The following is a 21,766-nucleotide window of genomic DNA, read 5'->3' on the forward strand; positions in this document are numbered from 1 at the left end:
AATTACCAATATGTAAGACTTATTTTTAAACCATAATATGTAAGATTTATGCTTGCCCTATTTATTTATAATTAATAACTAATATTAGGAGGCTATGATATATCACTGTTTTTTTTTTGTCTAGGGTTCGAACCCAGACCTTGCATATATTATACATTGTCCTTACCAACTGAGCTAAGCTCAGGGAGATATATCACTGTTTAATGTAATGGTAAAGTTCCTCTCTATTTAGAACAAGATTTCTGTCGATTTCCGTGAGCACAGCTCAGTTGGCAGAGATATGCATTATTATATATAGAGGTCGGGCCCAAACATCTTATTTATTGGTAAATTTTAGCCACTAGACTACTTGACAAAAAAAAAAAATTTATGCCGTAAATTAAACGTAGATATTTCTCTCAGTTGATCCATAACCATTGTATATAACATAAGGGTTATAATTCTATTCTAAGATAAACTTTGTATAATTTTAAATTTTAAAATTAAGTCTAACAAAACTTTATAAAACTTGTAGCATGTAAGACTTTTTTTTTTAGAGCATAATATGTAAGACTTATTTAGTCTAAACTTATATTTACAATTTAGGCATATCATTAACTGTGATGTTTCCAACATCAACCTTTGAAATATTTTTTGAGATCAAGCTTTTGACTAAACAATAGTTTTTTTAACAAGTTAAAATAAGATATATATTAACAATAAAAGATAATCTCTCCAACACAAAGTGTACTAGAGAGACCGTTAAAAGTTTATAATATTACAAATAAGACAACGGTGACATCAACCAATACCTAAATAAGTTAATGGGTTTTTTTTGGTGGTGGTCGGAGTTCAAACCTCGGACCTTGCATATTCTATGCACTGTCCTTATCAACTGAGCTAAGCTCACGAGGACAGTTAACGAGTTTACCCATCACATATGTGAGTTGTGGATTGTGGGGTAAGAAATAAATTAATGATTTAATGAACTCGAAACTTCAATCTAAACTAATCTATCTATATATAAAAGTTGTCCCAAGCTAATATTGAAGCCCTAATTTTTCCAAAACCCTAATGGCTACAATTACTGTTTTACCCTAACTAAAACCTTAATTATGAAACAGTAACAAAAGAAGAGGAAAAAAAGCCGTAAACAAATAAAGATGACAAATAAAAAACAAATAAACAGATAAACATCGTTCCTTTCCAATTCTTTCTGTTGCAAACCTATTCCTTTCCATCGTTCCTTTCTTCTTTCAGAAAAAAAAAACTATCGCTCCATCTATCCATCCCATATTCTCTCTTCATTTCCTGTCTCTCTCTGCATGAAATCTGCTCCCTCTATCCCTCACCGATTCGAGTTCGGATCTCCGATACCTCACCGCTGCCGCGAACCACCGCCTCCGGCGAAGATGATACCAATTTCAGTTATGGTTTTCTATTCGCTTTTGGTCAATTCCGTGATTTCTTCGGATAAATATTCGATTGGTGCAGTTCCGATTTTTTATGCGTTTAGATTGAACTGAATGTGTTCTTCGTGTAGCTTCAATTCAGATATTTTTTTTTTAATTTTTTATTTTCGATTTTTATTGTTTATGTGATTAGAATGAACTGAATATACGTGTTCTTCAATTCAAAGATTTTGTTTTCAATTTTTTTTTCGATTTTGACTGTTTTTGTATTTAGATTGAACTGAATAAAAGTGATTTTGCAGGGTTATGCACCGATCTGTTTAGGTCTTGAATATTTTTATATCCGTAACTCTCTCTCTCTTTCTGCGATGTGCATGGCTGAAAATTTTGAGATGGAATTGACATCATAACGAAGCTCTGATGAAGGAGATCCAGTGTGGTTGATCATATTTCTTGATCGTTGGTTTAGAGGAAGATAATACGGTGGCTCCCTCTTTGTGAATGTCAATGGGACTGTTCGATTGAGATGAGAAAGCAAAGGAAAGTGGTTGATTTTTTTGCTGCAATCTGGTATGGATTCTTTAGTGTTGTCTATAGTTCATGGAGATTTATTCCTCATGATTGCAGTTATTCATTAATCATGGTTTGAATCATTTGGGTATGGTTTATCTAAAAAAAAATCTACTGCTTATTGATGAATTTGATATAGTTGTGTTATTTTTTTTGTTTATCTTTTTAGTTATGCTAATATGTATGTATGATTTTAATTTTGTGAGTTTGTGTGTTTTAACTTTGGTGGCCTTTTGTGAGGGTGATGCACTATCTCAACATACATAGCTAATTCACCATGATATTTAAATATATTGCTTGATGAACTATGTTATGATGAGTCTTGCATTTGCATTTGTACAAAATCTCTTATACTTTCTTTCAAGAAGAAAAAATCGAAAAACTCTTATATACTTGATTATGCATTAGCCATTGTCTTTGTCTTATTCAACGCTCATTTTAAGCTAAAGCTAAATGTATACTCCCTTACAGTTTAATTGTATATGAGGATTTAATATATTTCTATGTTTTTACTTCTTACAGTTTGAATGTATTTGATAATATAGTGGGTATTAAAGTGATTTCTAACTCAAGCTGCAACGCAAAAGAGATGCATGCCAATTAAGTATATAACTTTATTTTTTGAACATTTTTTAAATTGATTTTTATCATTAAACTCCAAAAAACTAATACTATTTAATCTCTCTTAAGTATTACTTATAGTTAGTTGTGGTTTAAGATTCATTGTTGACCGAGGCTAGCTTAGATGCTTCCCAATCAAACACTATAAGATGGTAACAAAAGAAGTTATAGAATTCATTGTTAGGTGGAAGATTGATAAAATTCATTGACGCCAGAGAAGTTATGCTCCTTCATACCCATAAAGTGGTTCTGAAATTTGATGAAAACTTGGTTGCTTTATCTCTTCTTGAGCAAGTGGCTATTTTTTTGTTTATGTTTGCATATGATTAGTATTGTATAATGTATACTTTATTTTGCAAATGGAATTATACTGGAGAGAAAGGTCAAAGGTTCTTTGGTTGCTCGAGTTTTTTTTAGGTGTATTTGTGCTTATTTGACATTGAATTTTGTTTATTTGCCATTGAACCAACGACTAAATAAAACTGTGCTTATTTACCAATCTGCAATGGCTGGCCGTGTAACACTGAAACGATGTTGTCATATCATTGTTTGACTGGTAGTTATGGTGAATATTCGTAAAGGTTTACAACAAATTTGATGATATTAAGTGATAATTTTTTTTTTTTTTCGTTTGGTAGGTCCTTTGGTGAACAATCCAGTGACTGATATTGACAAGCCTGTCGATAAGTTGCGACAGAAATACAGGTCTTACATCGTGGAATATGACGTTGTAGAGGTGGGTGGTTTTTCATCTATGTAGTCAACGACAACTTACTAGATGCCACTGTGTTTGTTGTTAAGTTATTTCATTTTATTAGATTCTTTGGTTAATTGTTTCCTTCTATTTTTTATAGTTGGAAACTGCAATCTCTATTGGAGGGGTGGAACTGCACCTGCACCATTACTGCTCACCTTGGATGTGTACGTTTTATTCTGGTCTAGGCTCCTTCAATTTGTGTTGGTTTTTCTGCTATTAATGTTGGTGATTATTTGCAACAAGTATCATGCAAGTGGTTAGTATTGATAGTGGTGACTGGATGTAGAATTTAGGTGTCTCATAATTTCTCAGTTTGGTAGCAGCTGAGAAAGAAGAAGACATGATGTTATTATTAATTCATGCTTCAATACCAAGTAGAAGTTTGGCTCTTTTTTTTTTCTACTGTGTGGCAGGCATATATGTGTATTGAAGGGCGTGGGATTGCGTGTTTAAATTATCATCATCTTTGTACAAGCGCCAACAGAAAATAGAAAACCCTAAAACAGAAGAAATGCCATAACAGCAGGACTTAGATCACTCCAAAGCTAGCCCATGGTAACACAAACTGCAGCAGCTACTGTCACAACCAGTAAGTGGCACCAGCCACAACCTCAATTAGCAGCAGAAGAAGCAAGACAGCAGCCAAAAGTGCCCGAGCCAACCTGATCCAAAATTACCTCCTTAAACAATCTTGCGGGTTCCAACACTATTTGATGAGTATGTGATAATTGCATTTGATAAACATATGTCTGCTCCTACTAAACCTGAATTTGGTGGTGATAAGCACATGAAAGAAATTGCAATTGCAGGAGCTATGGGTTTGAATCATTCATACGTACTTCTTCATCCTCCCTTTGTAGCTCTTCGTCACTTTCTCTATTTCCTTTCTTGATGGTAATTTTTTCTTCTTCTCCAACTCTTATCATTTAGATCTCAGAAACATAATCAGACTTTTATATCAAAGCTAGGGTTTCACAATTCAGTTAGAAAACATAGACAGGGTAATAACAATGATGGAACAAAAGGTTTTCCCTATCGCTATCGCGGTGCTCCTTTTCCTTCGTTCACGCTTCCGATGAAGCTGACGATGCGGTAATTACGATTTATCTCATCATTCATAATTTATTTTTGGTTGTGATGGATCTCTGATTTGCGTTTTTTTTTGTTTAGATCTTCTAAAGAGGATTTTGATATCCGTTGGATTGTATTGAAAAGGAGGAATAGATTGGTAAGTAGATTTGAATCGATTTTTTTTTGCTTCTAATTGAAGTAGTTTGATTTTTGTTTTCTTCTTATTATTATTAATTGTGTTTTGGATTTATGTTAACTTTGATATACCGATAACTTTTTGAAAGAAATCGGTTTCTGCTACTACATGGAGTATATTTTTGTTTTTGTTGAGAATTTTCAATTATAATTGAGTTACTGCTGTTAGATCTATCTATTTATCTATAAAAGTTAACCCGTAAGCTAATTTTAGCCCTAATTTTAACCTAAACCCTATTGATTAAATTTACTGTTTTAACCCTAAAGCTTAATTCCGATTTGTTTAACCCTATTAACCCTATTTTTTTGTTGAAACAAATTGGACCTAATCTCCTATTTCCCTATTAACCCTATTTTTTTGTTGAAACAGATCGGACCTAATCTCCTATTTCCACCTAATCTCCTATTTCCCTATTAACCATATTTTTTTTGTTGAAACAAATCGGCCACATCACACCTAATCTCCTATTTTCTTGAACAAAACAAATCGGCCCTATCTATTATTTACGGCTCACTCCTAAATCCAATTCAATCCTATTTTCGCTCCTAACAAATTCCCTCCTTCAAAAAAAAAAAAAAACCTAACAAGTTCCTATAAGTGTGTTGCAACTTTTCCAATTCGTGTGCATTAATTAAGGGATGATTTAATCAGAATTTGTTAGGCTTCCCATTTTTGCGATTGCAAAATTCAAATTCCCTTCTAATATTAACCACGACCCAGACTCCAACTCCCCACAAATTTAGCTGTTTCCAAAGTACTTTCACGTATCAAATCTTCCAAAGCACTTTCACATATCAATTCTCCTTCTCACTATAAATGCGTACCATACAGAATTGAATAAAACACATCCTTATTTATCCCTTCAATCATTCATTCAGAGAATTTCTCCCTTCAGAATATCAAGTGGTAATATTGAAATGTTGTTGTCGTATCACTGCTTAACTGGTATGTCTGATGCTATGGTCTGAGTTTTGCGTATGTTTTCATGCTTAAAGATGTTTTGTAACACTTTTTATTTTCACTGTATTGATGCAACAGGTCCTTTGGTTAATAATCCAGATTCATATAATGGAGTGTTTGCTGCTCCATCTTTTTGCTTTATTTTCAGTTGTTGAATCAAACATTTGATTCTTCAGTTTTTGCTTTTCAATGTAATGAAGTATCAGTCTTGCTAATTTCTCTTCATAATTTTAATCTAAGCATCCGGATTTTATTCTCTTCCCAATTTGGACTTTCTTTTTTTACGGCATCTGTATCTTATTTTCTTAATCTTGATTTTACAATTTCTCCAATTCTCCATTGTTGCAGTTTTACTACGATGTTGATGTTATGATCTTTTTCCGTGTTCATTTTCTTTCAATTAAACGTAAGTATGCATTCGTTTTTCTTCATTCCTTCCATATAATGCCGTATTAGCTTTGTTTAGTCTTTCCCTAAGTGAAACAAATAAATAATTTATTGAGGGATTTAAGTGTCTTCTTTTATTTTGTTTCAGCATTTATGTGTGCACAACTCAAATAGTACCTCTCTTGAAGTAAAAATCATGTGCAGTTGCAGGTCCTCACAATGCAACACAACAATTGCTAATGTTATTGGTGGGTGAATAAGAGTTTAGTCTCTTCATTTGGTAAGGAGAGTTTATCAATATAACTTTCGTTTGCAATATTTAAGATTATAACTCAGAAAATATACATTGATTTGATTTTCACTTTGTGGAAACTTCTAGCAGGTGGTGAAAAGTGATCATGCTATATTTTATAGAAAGTATATAGACTTAACTACAAGGGATTTGTTTCTGTCTTTTAGTTGGTTAACAATGTTTTTGTCCTGCATTTTGTTCTCTTAGATGTTACACTTTTTAGTTGTTAACATTTGATGCCTTCTTTATCTTAATTTATACCTGTAAGTTCTTATCAATCGATGGAAATGTGACAACATAATATATTTAGTGTATAAAACGTAGGACATGCTTCGACAGAGGGTATGAATATGAATCAGGCATTTAGCTGCATGTGTGAATGTTAACTATAACATAATCTTTCATTGTTTTATATTCAAATAATATTTTTGAGATTTATTTATCTTGATAATCCTCTTTATTGTCTTCACTCTTTTCTAAACTGCTTTGCTGATTTGTTGTTTTATAGTCATAATAACATTTTTTTAATCTATTTATTTTTTATTTGAGGCTTTATGAATGGCAATACCAGTTCTATAGATAACACTTATCCGTAGAGCTGGTCTTCATGGACACACATCAGTTCTCATCATAGCCATACAAATAGAATGATCCCTTTGAAAAATTCTTGATATTTTGGAGGATATAATGCAAAATTTTTGTTGATTAGTTTAAAAAATTGTAAGCTAAATAAAACAAATATTGTTGTTAATTCTTCTTTTTTGCTCACTGTGTTTAGCATTTCATTACAGGAAAACAATTTACATAGAATTCCTTAAGGTGCCTAAAGGAAATATAAAGGTCTTCTATTTTGTTTGTGGATTGAGATAATGCAAAAGTTTCAGTTGTTTCTAAGCGTTATTGAAAGTTAAGGATATTTGATTTTTTTTCTCAACCTACAGAAAACTGGTGTTTTTGTCTTATATGAGGAAAGTCCTGTGCATGGGCCTACTATTCAACTTATGGTGCTTTTGACACAAAAACAATACAACAAGAGGAATTGTGATTTTGAAGGCTAAAAATGTTTTTTTTTGGGTCCTTTGAGAATAGTTGATTTTTGTTTTGAAGGTTTATTATTGTTATTTAGTTATGAGTGGTTTTCATGTAACATAGGTTTTTGGAATCAAGTAGTGACCAATTTGTATAATGTCGATTCTATTTGCACTTGCAAATTTTTTAATTAAGTTTAAATGATTACAATGAAGTGAACCAATTGTAATTTTGATATGTGAAGGATTGGAAATAGAATTTTAGATCCATGTTGTTGTCTAATTTTTATTTTTTAATATTCGTTTGTTTCAACTAAACGATTTCATTTCATCTCATACTTCTTTATTTTTTGAACTTGCCCAAATAAAATGTATAATACTCTTCATCTTTTATTTATTTTAGGATCTTTTTTACCATTACTTATTCTTATATATTATAGTCGAAATGACCCGTGCGACGCACGGGTCTAAAGTCTAGTTAAATATATTTTCAAGTTCGAGGTCAAACTAAACCAAATCAATCAAACCTGACCTCAATTAATTTGGATATGGATTTTATGTGATTTAAAATCGATCATCCGAGAACCAAACTATTATATTTATTTAAGGGGAAACCATTATATTTATTATTATATATTTTATTTCACATTGTATATCAACAGTATTATCTTTAAAAAATGAAATATTCATGTTTTTTTTACTCATTATATACTATTTGTTTTTCATTTTAACTTGTCTACTTGTTTTAATATTATAAAAAAAATCTATAATGTTTGACTAAAAGTTAATTATTGTATAAATTTAGGCAAAATTACTCTTGTCATTTTGTAACTTAATTTCACGTATCAATGTCCTTCATTTTTTTTAACCTCATTTTTGTAATTTTGATCGATTTGCATATGGATTTTCAAGATTCAAACTATATATGATTTTATTTCAATATGAACTCTCAGTGTTCAAATATATGGTCATTCACTCATATTTCTATATGAATTTTAAATTTGATGGTTGAAAGTCCATATGCGAACGGGTAAAAGGACAAAAATAACGTGGAAAAAAATTGACGAAATCGTTATAAAAAATTAAGTTAAGGAACGACGGGTGTAATTTTGTGAACTTTTTAAAATCCTTTTTTAAATATTTAAGAATGTCAATACGATAAACAAAACCAACTTATTCTTCTTTTGTTCAGTTGGTTCGAATTTTGTAAGAAAAATTACAAAAACCGAACTAAATCAAATTAAACCGACTATTATTCATTGGTTCGAATTTATTTTTTTTTAAAAAAAAAAAACAAATCAAACTGAGTCGTTACACCACTAGTCAACTATATAGTAATTTAATATTATTTATTAATTTATTATGTTAAAGTATTTGCTTGAGGAGTATTTTATCACTATCGATTTTCTAGGTAGACATCAACTTTTTTCTCCAAGAAAAGGATAATTCAATTGTTATAATTTTGACTTTGAGTATATAAAACATATCAAAATACATCTATTGAATGATATTTTGGTTAAAAAAAATAGTATTAAGGGGGATTATTACTATTCGTAATGTTGTTTATTCATGGGTTTTTTGCACCAGGTTCACATGGTTTTACACGACACGAGTGACATCACTTCACTATAAATAAGAAAAATGATAAACAAAAGGGTTGAGGTTTCAAGTGCTTCAACTTTCTCTCAATTAATAATAGCATACGTGCCTTCGACTATTTTTCTTTTATATAACATCGACAAATTTACTTATAGGTTTTTTTTTTTTTTTTTTGATGAAAGGATGCAGAGAGCATCATATCATATCATTAAAAGAAAAGAAGTACAAAAAATAAATCTAATTATATCCATTTTTTTTAACAAGCCAAAATGGAATTATATAACACCGCAGCCACTAAAGCACAAGGTGTGCCTTAGTGACTACTAAAGGAGCCAAGAGTATACACAAACAAACCACACTCAGCAAAAAGACATTAGCCTATACCCAAACAAACAAGAGGGTATGATCACCACTGCTGAGTTCCAAAAATAAAAGAAGCTTTACGAGCTTTTAACTATCCTAAGGACAACAACTTAACCTTGTCTAACAAACGGGGAATGGGAGTAATTACATTAGAAAACAGACGATTGTTACGTTCGTTCCAAACAACCCAAGCACAAAGAAGCCAAATAAATTGCATGAACGCCCGTCTAGCAATAGTACCTCCTGTCAAAAAAATAAACTGTAGAAAATGATCATGAATATTTTTAGTATCCACCCCGCAGCAACCAATCCAATCCCTCACCATATGCCAAAGCGAACCAAACGTGTCACACTGAATAAAAAGATGTTGAGCCGTTTCTGGTTGGTCACAGCCAGCTACACACAGAGACAATTGAGCTGTCAACACTCGCCGAGCCATAAGATTAGTCTTCGTAGGTAACCGATCCCTGAGAAGTCTCCAAGCAAAAACTGACACTTTCAAAGGAACCTGTTTGTGCCACACCAGCTCCATGTCAGGTGCCCCACCAGAAGTATCATCAGATGTTATCAAATTATAAGCACCACGAATAGTATACCCGGTCGTCGGATCAGGAAGCCAAATCCATCTATCTGAAACATTATGAGACAAAGAAACATCAAGAAGTAAAGTCCTACACTCCTCTAACATTTCCTCCTCCCACTGCCACAAAGGCCTCCTCCACCGCCAAACAACCCCCCAAAGCTCTGGCTGAACAGAGAACAAGTTTGCCACTGACAAGGACTTATTCTCTGTTAGCCCAAACAACCTCCGAAAACGCACACAGAAAGGCACCTCCCCTAACCACCTATCATACCAAAACGATGTCTCCGACCCATCTCCAACTTTCTCTTGACTACATTTTATCTCTCAATAAAATAATTTATTTTAATCTCTAACCTCTATCCTAAATAGTCTCCGTTGTTACAATATGGTGGTTTAGTTGTGAGAATATTTTATGTGAAATCCTCAAGTTCGAATCTAGGTCACCACATTTCTTTAAGTTTGTAAACGTTGTCAATTTAGTCTTTTTGTTAACCAAATATTACAAAAATGATGATGTGGCAGAAAAACTAAATCAAAAATATTTACAAATTTAAATGACTTATGTGTGACCAAAATAACTTAAAAGACCAATTTGTTACAAACCTCAAACTTAAAGGATTTATGTGTGACCAAAATAACTTAAAGGACCAATTTATTACAAACTTCAAAGTTAAAGGACCTCTGGTGTAATTTAACATTTATTTTATGATTAGTAAGTATTTTGACGACCCTATAATACAATAATTCAATAGTGCCACTTGAGGCTTGGATTAATTAACCAAACAAAAGCATTTAGACAAACTATGTTGGATGATAGTCCAGGTACACCACTAGCTCTAGAGGAAAGGCTTGATTGCGCCCTGGCTAATGAGGCTTAATTTTATTTGGTCTATACTTCTTGATCATGATCCTACTACACGAGCATGTATGACAAGGCACAAATTGGAATTTGAAAACGTGTGGTGTTTGAAACCTGGTTTTGATGATGTTGTACAAGAGTGTTGGTAGAATAGTGTTGATCCCACAATTAGTAAAGGTGTACAAAAGATCTATCCAATTGGAATAAGCCTCGCTGCCATAAGTTGAAGTGTGATATTGAAAATTGTCGAAAGCAATTGGTTTGGGCTCGTGACAACTGAGCGGACGATAATACTCGTCTAATGACTGCTTCGAGGAAAGGGAATGACCCTAATTGTTGATTCAAGGTGATCTTTGTTGTATTTTTTAGTTGATATTATATTTCAAAAGTTATTAAAAATTGTTTATTATTTTTTGTTGAATTCACCATGTGATATTTACTTATTCAAAGCCTTATTTGTCAAACTTATTTGTATAACTTTGATGTTTGACAGTTGGGTCAAAGACTAAATCTCATTCCCTATTATTAAGCCTCATTTTCCTTAATATAAGGAACAACTCAATACAACTCTGATGTATATATCCTTCCTTTCTTTCTCCAAATAAAAGCATGTATAACTCACTAACTACACTGAAATATCCTTCATTTTCTTCTCTAAAGATGGGTCACGTAACTTGCTATAACACATGGTATTTTCCGGTACAGAAAAATCTGCACATATAAATTCCCTCACTTCATATTTCTCTACACAATTATTTTTTCTCTCATCCAAAATAATATTGAGTTTCTGGGTTACATCTCCGGTTATCTTTGAGATAAATTTGAGCTGTTCTGTCACCTCGGGTTATGATTCATAACGGGGAAGAACTGTTGTATCCTGGGAGGATATGCGCTTATGAGACGGATAAAATCCTCAAGGACAGTGACTATGTCACGCCTCAGGTTACTTAACGGTATATTGTTTTGCAGGTTTCTTCTAATTTGATTTGTGAAGATTTTGATTGAGCTGTGTCGGCAACCGAATTCGATAAGTTTCTCTTGTTCTCTAATTTGATTTTAGTTGTAATTGTTTGTTATTATTACTTGAGATGATTCTATGTCAATATTTTACAACAATCTTGAGGATTTTAACTTTAATTGATGAAAAGAAAATTATGAGAATTGAAGGGATACTTGAAATTGAATCATTTTGTTCCTCTTCTTAATGTAATTGATGTTTGACGTGATGATTGTTTAATATTGAACTTCATGGTCGATAACTATTAACTATGATTTTCTTTATAAGTGTCTGTTGATGCCATGCTAATATAGCATGTAAAACTAAGGTCAGCTTAGATGGTTATTTGTTTATATTGTTGTGGATGAGAGCCTATTGACACTGACATGTTTTGTTTATTTTAACTTCTACCATTCTTCTATAACCGAAGTCATGTTATCATGATCTTTCAATTTCTAATCATGTTTATTTGTAAAATTGAAGGATGCTCGTTGATGCTGAAAATTTTGATAGCGGTGGTGAACCTTTGATTTAAAGAGAATGGTGAATAAGTTGCAGAAAATTATACTCTCAATATGTTACCCAGGTTCTATCTACTCCATCTCTTCTTGTTAAAATATGATTTATTTGTATTAATTACAAAACATGTGTTTGGGTGCATGTTGATTCTTGTCATGCTAAATCATTCTGAGGCTATGCTAATGTTTAATTAATGTGTAGAATTCACTTATTGACCGGCCTATACTTCTCTTCTAATTTTGGGCTTTGCTTTCGTGAGTTAGATATAGGTAATGAATGCTGTTTGAGGTTTATGTTATGGTACCAATACTTTTTTATCTGCGACTCATTTTATCTCATGGTACACATCTAGCTTCTTTTATTATTGTTAGATCTATTTTGAATTATAACTTGAATGAAATTATGTGAGAATATAATCTGTGTGTGTTACTCTGTGATTGATGATGTACTAATGCATGATAGTTCTATACTGCTTGTGTAGTAATTACTTTATGCCCGACCATGTTAATACATAGTATGTAAAACTAGTCTGTTTAAAAATATTTTACGCTGATGGTTTCATGATAATTAGTGTGCTTATTTTGCTCATCACACTAGCGTGCAAAGCTGGGAAATTTTTGTGGGTATAAACTAAATTAATATGTCTCACTTTAATTTATGTGAAACATACTTAAATATATTTTGTTTGAGGGACATTTTAATTTGTGAGAATTTACTTTCATCTGTGTATATATGTATTTTCTGAAACCAAGTTGATGTGAGTGTGCAATGAGAACATGTACATTGATTTGAGGAATTATGTTTGATTGACCTATGTGTGAATTTAATTTTTGCAATGTGGGGGTGTCGTCACTAGGAAAATTATTCAAGTAGACATGTATAATATAAATCCACACAGAGTTATATTTTCCCAATGTGGGGGTTTGTCGCTTAGTATTTATCTAAGTAGACCTGATGAAGTATATTATGTAAATTAGTTTCATAATATATGAGATATTGTTACATAATGGATAATCCTTTGTATTAAAATAATACAAAGATGTCAAATAGATATGAATCCAATGAGAATAAATCAATACGTAGATTTATCTTATTGATAAATATGTTGTCGCTTAGTAAACAACTAAGCAGACCTGTATGAATTTATTATGAAGAACAAGTTTATAATTGTGAACTTGGTAAATATGAGATTAATTGACTGAGAGACGTCTTAGTCAATATTCTTTGATGAAAGAAATTTTTGTCTTCATCAATGTGGGTAAAGTACGTACTAATAAAGCCCCTGGGATGAAATAAATTTGTGAGCATCGAGGGGATTGAGACTTAAGCCAATCGAAATTGACATGTGATAGGAACCCAACCTTTGTGATTGGAGATCACATGAAGAAGGTTCAATGTGGTAAGAACAAGTCACATGTTAGTTCTGCTAGCGCTAAATTTAATCCTAGTCTCTTTCCTATATGGTGTATTTGAGTAAGTGCTAGACACTGCAATATTGAGAGGATAAACTATAATGCTTTCAACGATTATCATATCCCTTATGGGTGGTGTATGACTTGCAGCATACACTTGATGAAATCGCCTATATGAGTGTCAAGTGGGGCCGCTTGCATGAGATCTTGGCAAAATCTCTAGAGCACTCATGAATACCAGGCACGCGCATGGCCTATTCGCGCACAACCGCGTAACAGCAAGAATTGTGGGGGTGTAGTGTGATTATGAGACCTCTAACATACAACAAGTGTCTTGGGTTCCATAGCTTGCTAAACCAATTCACTGTGTGTTAAGTCTTATTAGTCTAGGACGGGTTCCATAGCTTGCTATACCGTTCCGATGCATTACATCTACGATGTTTATCCAGAAAAAACTCTTTTTAACTTTTTATTTTAACTTTTGAAATATGTGGGGGATTGTTGTATTTTTTAGTTGATATTATATTTCAAAAGTTATTAAAAATTGTTTATTATTTTTTGTTGAATTCACCATGTGATATTTACTTATTCAAAGCCTTATTTGTCAAACTTATTTGTATAACTTTGATGTTTGACAGTTGGGTCAAAGACTAAATCTCATTCCCTATTATTAAGCCTCATTTTCCTTAATATAAGGAACAACTCAATACAACTCTGATGTATATATCCTTCCTTTCTTTCTCCAAATAAAAGCATGTATAACTCCCTAACTATACTGAAATATCCTTCATTTTCTTCTCTAAAGATGGGTCACGTAACTTGCTATAACACATGGTATTTTCCGGTACAGAAAAATCTGCACATATAAATTCCCTCACTTCATATTTCTCTACACAATTATTTTTTCTCTCATCCAAAATAATATTGAGTTTCTGGGTTACATCTCCGGTTATCTTTGAGATAAATTTGAGTTGTTCTGTCACCTCCGGTTATGATTCATAACGGGGAAGAATTTTTGTATCCTGGGAGGATATGCGCTTATGAGGCGGATAAAATCCTCAAGGACAGTGACTATGTCACGCCTCAGGTTACTTAACGGTATATTGTTTTGCAGGTTTCTTCTAATTTGATTTGTGAAGATTTTGATTGAGCTGTGTCGGCAACCGAATTCGATAAGTTTCTCTTGTTCTCTAATTTGATTTTAGTTGTAATTGTTTGTTATTATTACTTGAGATGATTCTATGTCAATATTTTACAACAATCTTTACTAGTAGCAGTGAGCAAATCCATCTAATTGTGTAAGTTGTGACGCTAATTATGAAGACATATCCCAAATATTCTTTGCATGCCCATTAGCCATCCAAATTTTGGGAGCTAAAAGATTAGAGTTTTGCTCTCCACCCAGCACATTTTGCTCGCACCCTGCAGCCATGCCAAATTTACCCTTACGCAAGTTAACTCACGCTGCGCTAGTTAACTCACGCCACGCAAGTTAACTCACGCTGCGCAAGTTAACTCACGCAATGTTCATGTTTTTGAACAAAACCCATCAGTCCGAACTCCAACCACCATTTTCTTTCCCTCCACCTTCAAAAACCCAAAAAGTGCAATTTTTTGGGTCTAAATCATCATCCCAAATCATTGCAAATCGTCAGGAAGCAAGTTTCTACGCTAATCAAGCATCAAATATCAGGTATTGTACCATCTAAACTCATCTCATTTTGTTGGTTTTCCTGCTTGGTTCGTCTGTTTTTTGTAGGGACTAGGGCATGGTACGCAAGTTAACTTGCTCAGGTTAGCTTGTTGCGCGACTTAACTGGCGCAAGTGCATTAGTGCTGCGTGACTTAAGTCACGCCACTGTGCAGCCATGTTTTTTTGATTTTTTTGCGCCACTTTTATTCTTGGTTAGCTTGTTCCGCAAGTAATTTATTTTTTCTTCCTTTGTAATTTTTTTTATTCAATAGATATTTAGGGAGATGGTTGACAAAGTCGCGGATGATGGCGTTGAACCGAAACCGGCCCAAAAAGAAGGTTCCGGTGAAGGTTCCGGCGATGTCAAACCAAAGCTTTAATTTCAAACCATTTAAAGTCCAAATTCCAATTCAAGCTCGAATTGGTAAAATTCAAGAACCTAAACCGGTACCTACCGGTGTTATTTGTGAAGCTCGTGACACCGCCTCATTTTTTACGACAAATGCAAGATGGAGAGAGCGAGAAGAGTTACTTACTTGGGTTCGCAGACAAGGGGTGAAGGCCGGATTTGGTGTTTGTATAGATAAATCCGTTATAAAAAGGTCGTACTTGACGATGCAATGTGAAAGGAGTGGGGTATACATGCCACCTAAGACAAGGAAGAAACCGAACCTTGAAGGCATTGGCTCAAGGAAATGTAATTGTCCGTTTAGGTTGAAAGGTTTCTTTGATAAAGATACAAATGATTGGTGGCTTGCAATGCTTGAAGGAAAATCGAATAGAAGAATGGAGTAGAAGCAGCGGAAAATTTTCGATTTTCATTCCTTGGATCATTACGAAATTCAAACATGAATCAGTGATTCGATTGTTACCTTGAACTGTGGAATCTGAAAGCTGGAACTGGAACCTGGAATCTCGATCACAGCCAAGCAAGCAGCAAGCAGCAAAGCCTCTAGCAAGTCCACACGAACAGTGCTCCTCCAAAACTCGGTGCTAGCCAATGAATTGGAAGTGCAGAGAAGAAGGGTTGCTCCAAAACGTGTAACCTAAAACTTCAGCACTAGAGTTCTATTTATAGAACATCTAATGTGCTCTGCAAGTCAGAAGTTACTATTGAGCTTTAGTAAGCCCAATAACGAGTTTAGTAACTCTGCTAACTAATTAGCGTTATTTACTAAACGCACCCCTTATATAAGTCATACTTATATATTTCTCTTTTGACTGTTCTTTGTGTGTGACCCTATAGGTTCTAGTCACGTTGGCAATAATATTAAATCTAATATTTAATATTATAAACAATGAGCGGTATCTAGCAACACATCATTGCTACCCAAGTGACAAGAATGTCAAGTGATCTGACGAAACCTTTCCATGATAATACTCATGTGTACACTTACTCCTTTGTCTCGATATCTTTATTGATCCCAAGGCATAGATATTGTCATCCTTGTATAGATCAATATTTATATTCCTTGATTCCGAAATATACTGAATAACGAATAAGTCCAATATCTTATATTGACTTAGTTCGGCATGGCCATGCAGTTTTACAGTCAGGCCTAAAGATATATCTCCCGTTTATGAGGAGGGACAAATCCCATCTAGGACACTCATGTCCCTCAGCATGCTTCATCAAGTACCCATCAACCAACGTTATGGTTATCCTTTTACAGACAACGTTAGAATGGCAACAAAGCACTTGAGTCCACATCTAGGGATCATAGTGGTTTCAGGTCTAAGAGCGATATACACTATTATCATTGTGAGAATATCTTATGACATTTTCATAACATACTATGTAGTATTCTCACGGTGGGTCAATCCAGTATAAATATTACTCCTAATATTTATACCTATGTATAGACTTAATATCTCAATATCAATGACCCATGAGATGCGGTCATCAGTCTACATACATAATAGTCTTTATGCTTTATTATTATCCCAATTCATATTAAAGCTTGACTATGGATATGTTTAAGAATAGCGTTCTTTACGTAATGTAATCTCATGATTAAGTCACACTTAATATTCCATTACATGAACTATCTATTCTAGGGACTTTATTATTTTGAAACATAACAAAATCAATAAAGAAATGCCTTATTATTATATATATTCACAATATATATTTATATCAATATCATGATACAAAGCCAAACCCAATCATTATAGATTGGCTATTAGGGCTTACTCCAACAATGCTTTGTGGAATGCACAACCATGACTTGGAGGTGGAAAAGTTACAAGGACACCTAATTGCGGGTAGACTTCGTGCGGAGGAGAAGAAAAAAGTTATTGAAATGACAAAGAGCTTGACGGTGCCTCGGAATATTCTCACCAATTTGAAGGAAAACAACAACGAAAGTGTGACAACAATCAAGCAAGTGTACAATGTGAGAACAAGATGGCGCAAGGGGGAAAGAGGTGACATGACGGAGTTGCAATTCTTGATTTCGAAGTTGGTGGAGCATAAGTACGTCTATTACACAAGATGCAATAGTGAGGAAACCACTCTTGAAGACATCTTTTATGCTCATCCGGAGTCAATTAAATTGCTCAACACCTTTCCGACCGTTTTGGTCATGGACTCTACATACAAAACCAACAATTACCGAATGCCGTTGTTTGAGATAGTTGGTTGCACCTCTACAAGAATGACGTATTCCGTTGGTTTCAGCTTTCTTCACTTTGAACTAGAGGATAACTTTGCTTGGGCACTTACAATGTTGAAAGGTCTCTTGTACTCAAAAGACAACATGCCTAAGGTGATTGTCACTGATAGGGATGGTGCTTTGATGAAGGCCGTTGGCACAGTTTTCCCTGAAACATACACCATGCTTTGTTATTTTCATATTGGGAAGAATGTAAGGTCCAAGTGCATCACGGATTGTAAAGTGGTGCCAAAGCCTCCTAAGGGTACAAAACTAGACAAGAAAGAATTGAAGAAGAACAAGATGAAGAATAGCGATGTTGTGAGAAAGTGGTGAATGCTTGGAGAGAGTTGGTTGAATCTCCCACGGAGGAATCATATGCAAGTAATTTGTTGAAATTCAAAGAGGTATGCATGCCATTTTCGGAATTCATTAAATATGTCGAAGAAACGGTTTTGAACCTTAGGGAGAAATTTGTGAGGGCATGGACGGATAAAGTCTTGCATCTAGGTTGTAGAACCACCAACATTGTTGAATCCACTCATGGTGTTTTGAAAAAATATTTGAGGAGTAGCGTGGGTGATTTGGCATCATGTTGGGATGAAATTCATAAGATGTTGGCGGTGCAATTTGGTGAAATACAAGGTAGTTTCGGGAGGAACAAAACGGTGTTTGAGCACAAATACAAAAAGATCAAGATGATGAAAGAATTGGAGGGTTATATTTCTAGAAAAGCATTGAGATTTATCTATGATGAATTGAAACGCTCCAAGACATTCGGATTTGGTGAGGAAGATTGTGTTCAAATGACATCCTACGGGTTACCTTGTGCGTGTATTATTGCCATGAAGAGCAAGCAAAAATTGCCTCTTGTCTTGGATGATATATACCCTCATTGGAAAAGGTTGTGTGTACAAGGAGAGAAGATTGATGATGACTTTTCCGTGATGGAAGAGTGGAATGGCATTCAAGAACTTCTCAAGAAAAGCCCTTACAGTATGAAGCTCCACATCAAAGAGATGATGCGTCAAATTGCATTTCCGAAAACCACATTTTTGTCTCCGCCTTTGAAAAAGGTGGTAACCAAAGGAGCACCTAAAAGGAAGAGGACTACACTCAAAGTGTCATCAACGGGTCGAATCCCCTCTAGGTGGGAGACCATTGATTCTCAAAATCCGGATAGTCAACCTTCACAACCAAAGAGGTCACTTCCAAAGAGGAAAGATGCACGCCTTGGCACTTACTCCCGCTCACAAGCTTCATCCTCCACTTCAAAACCGTTTTGGAATATCCCATACATTTCACAAATTCCAAATATCGTGAGGCCTTTTGTTGAAGAAATTGTGAATGTTAAAGGGGATGGTCATTGTGGATTCCGGGTGATAGCTAGGCACTTGGGGATGGATGAGGAAGATCATGTATTGATTCGTCAAGCACTTATTCAAGAGTTGAGAAATCATAAGAGTGACTAGGTTCGATTCCCACGGGAGGCAAAAACACTACTAGAGAGGGGGGTAGTGATTAAGCTTGTGAGTAATAGTGAGACCGGGTGGGCCCCGGGCTGTTACAAAAAAAAGCTCAATTGGTAGTGGGAATGCATTGAAGTAGTACTTATCCCCAGGTACTAGGTTCGATTCCCACGGGAGGCAAAAACACTACTAGAGAGGGGGGTAGTGATTAAGCTTGTGAGTAATAGTGAGACCGGGTGGGCCCCGGGCTGTTACAGGAGGAGCGTTATAACATAATCTTGAATGGTTTATACCCTCCTAAACGTACAATTGGTGTTGCGCCTCCAGATAAGTGGATGACCACTCCGGATATGGGTCACATTATTGCTTCTTGCTACGAAAGACCCGTTGTTCTATTGACTTTGTCCGAAACGACGGGTGGTGTATGTGAGACTTATTTCCCAATCCGAAGTGCTCCTCCACTTAATCCACATTTCAACATCATGTGTCTTCGCTTAATTCTCGATCACTATCTTCATGTGATTTTGAAGGAAGGTTGTCCGTTACCACCGAGTTGTAAGGAGTGGATGAACAACAAGATTGGTGAGGCGGAGAATTGGCATTTTGCATTTTTGGATAGACAAAACGCTTTCAATGAACTCATGTCTAAGGAGTCTAAGCCACCAAAGAAACCAACAAATGAGCACAATCCAATTGTTTGTGGTGATACTCCCACCCCGCAAAAAAAGGAACAAGAATTTGAATGGACGGAGGACATGGAAGAGGACGGCAATTTAGGAATATCACTGGACCTCTTAGATAGGTTATTATAGGTTAGGAAAGTTATAGGTCGGTCGGTGTTCGTCCTATTTTTGGTTGGTATTACACCCCGACATATTTTTTGGTGGCCGGTTATGTAATTTGTATATTTGTGGCCAAATGTAACTAATATTATATATATTAAATGAAATGAATTATTTTTTTGGTGGCCGGTTATGTCACACCAATTATTGCTTGCATTACTTACTTTGTCTCTAATTATTCAACTATTTATTTTATCTCATCTATCTCATATTTATTTTTCATTATATTTTTGTGAAGTTTGTGAGGTGAAACATGTCTGAAGATGCACAAGATCCGGTTAAACTTGAAGTTTGTTATGTAGATGTGAAAAAGAGGGCTTGGTTCACTGTAAACCCCACCGACAAGTTGGACGAGTTGAAGGCAAAGCTTGACGACTTCTTTATCCATATTGGTTCAAATCATAGAACACGTGATGTGATAGTAAATGTGCCAGGCCTGGACTTGGGGGAGGATAAGGAAGAGGACTTCTGGAAGACCGTGTATTATCCACAACTTCTCAAAGATGATAGCGACGTTGATTTCATGTTTAGGGTAATGGTTGAGAATAATACTTTGTATCTTTTTGTCCGATCCGTTGAAGTGTAATCGTTATTTAAGTGTAATAGTGTAATGTTTGACCGTTTATGTGAGACTACGTAATTTTATAAATTTATGGACAAATTTGTGTAATTTGGATCGTTTACGTGTCATTAAGTGTGTTTAAATGATTACGGGTCATTACCGGCGAATTTGTGTAATTTGGACCGTTTGGATCGTTATGTGTGATTATGTGATTGTGAAAAAAAAATGATGTTTTGGTGTAATTTTGATGCACCAAGTCGTATTATCCAATAATATTGTTAAACTGGCGTAATTAGGTTCAATTACGAGCATATTAGGGTTTGGACCCAAACTGCATTCAATGCACATCAGTACATCATTGAATGCTGTTCTGATATATCAGTAGTGCGTGAGTTAACTCGCGCAAGTGTAATACATTGCGTGAGTTAACTCACGTAGTGCTTTAATACATACATGACTATGCGTGAGTTAACATGCGCATAGTTTTTTGCGCATCTTAAGTCACGCAACGTTACTTAACTAACGCATAGTATTACACTTGCGTTAGTTAACATGCGCAAGGGCAAAATTGGCATGGCTGTAGGGTGCGAGCAAAACGTGCTGGGTGGAGAGCAAAATTCAAAAGATTATGGTAAGAAACTGTTGGGGCCAGGGGCGGAGCCACTCACATGATTGTGGGGGTCCCTGCCTGCACAAATTTTTCTAATTTTTTTTATAATATATATACATATACTGCTAATAACACCTCACCCACGATTGCTTTAGTAATTTCTAACATATCAAACACACCCACCCAGCAGCCCAACTGCCCAAGCCCAATTGGCTAACAACTGCCCAAGCCCAATTGGCTAACACAATTCTGATCCACCAACACACTCCCGCCATCACAATTAACAATTACAGAACACACTTTCTTTCTCACAGTGAACAAACAAACACCC

At 34.6% G+C, this 21,766-nt stretch overlaps 3 protein-coding genes and 1 long non-coding RNA gene across 5 annotated transcripts; 3 read left to right on the top strand and 1 right to left on the bottom strand.

Annotated features, from left to right (window-relative positions):
- The first annotated feature begins 2,959 nt into the window (after positions 1-2,959).
- LOC146917192 (uncharacterized) lies at positions 2,960-7,556 on the top strand. Of its 2 annotated transcripts, XR_015015490.1 has the most exons (7): positions 2,960-3,318; positions 3,437-4,431; positions 4,510-4,567; positions 5,915-5,972; positions 6,102-6,233; positions 7,037-7,085; positions 7,187-7,556. It is a non-coding gene; the product is annotated as an uncharacterized LOC146917192 (long non-coding RNA). The 2 variants fall into 2 exon arrangements; XR_015015489.1 differs by having other exon boundaries at positions 7,037-7,556.
- A 1,770-nt stretch (positions 7,557-9,326) lies between these two features.
- LOC146917193 (uncharacterized) lies at positions 9,327-9,923 on the bottom strand. Its single transcript, XM_085721836.1, has 2 exons — positions 9,575-9,923; positions 9,327-9,478 (listed from the first exon to the last, which is right to left on the bottom strand). The coding sequence occupies exons 1-2, from the start codon at positions 9,921-9,923 to the stop codon at positions 9,327-9,329; spliced, it is 501 nt and encodes a 166-aa protein (XP_085577962.1).
- Positions 9,924-18,120: 8,197 nt separating this feature from the next.
- On the top strand, positions 18,121-20,888 carry LOC146917194 (uncharacterized). The gene is made up of 2 exons (XM_085721837.1): positions 18,121-19,421; positions 19,679-20,888. Exons 1-2 carry the CDS (start codon positions 18,366-18,368, stop codon positions 20,231-20,233), a joined length of 1,611 nt encoding a protein of 536 aa, XP_085577963.1. The 5' UTR covers positions 18,121-18,365; the 3' UTR covers positions 20,234-20,888.
- On the top strand, positions 20,517-20,849 carry LOC146917195 (uncharacterized). Its single transcript, XM_085721838.1, has one exon. The coding sequence runs from the start codon at positions 20,517-20,519 to the stop codon at positions 20,847-20,849; it is 333 nt and encodes a 110-aa protein (XP_085577964.1).
- Positions 20,889-21,766: the final 878 nt, after the last annotated feature.

The sequence above is a fragment of the Medicago sativa genome, chromosome 6, assembly GCF_051527215.1.
Source record: "Medicago sativa cultivar Bolivia chromosome 6, Bolivia_mono, whole genome shotgun sequence".
Classification (NCBI taxonomy): domain Eukaryota; kingdom Viridiplantae; phylum Streptophyta; class Magnoliopsida; order Fabales; family Fabaceae; genus Medicago; species Medicago sativa.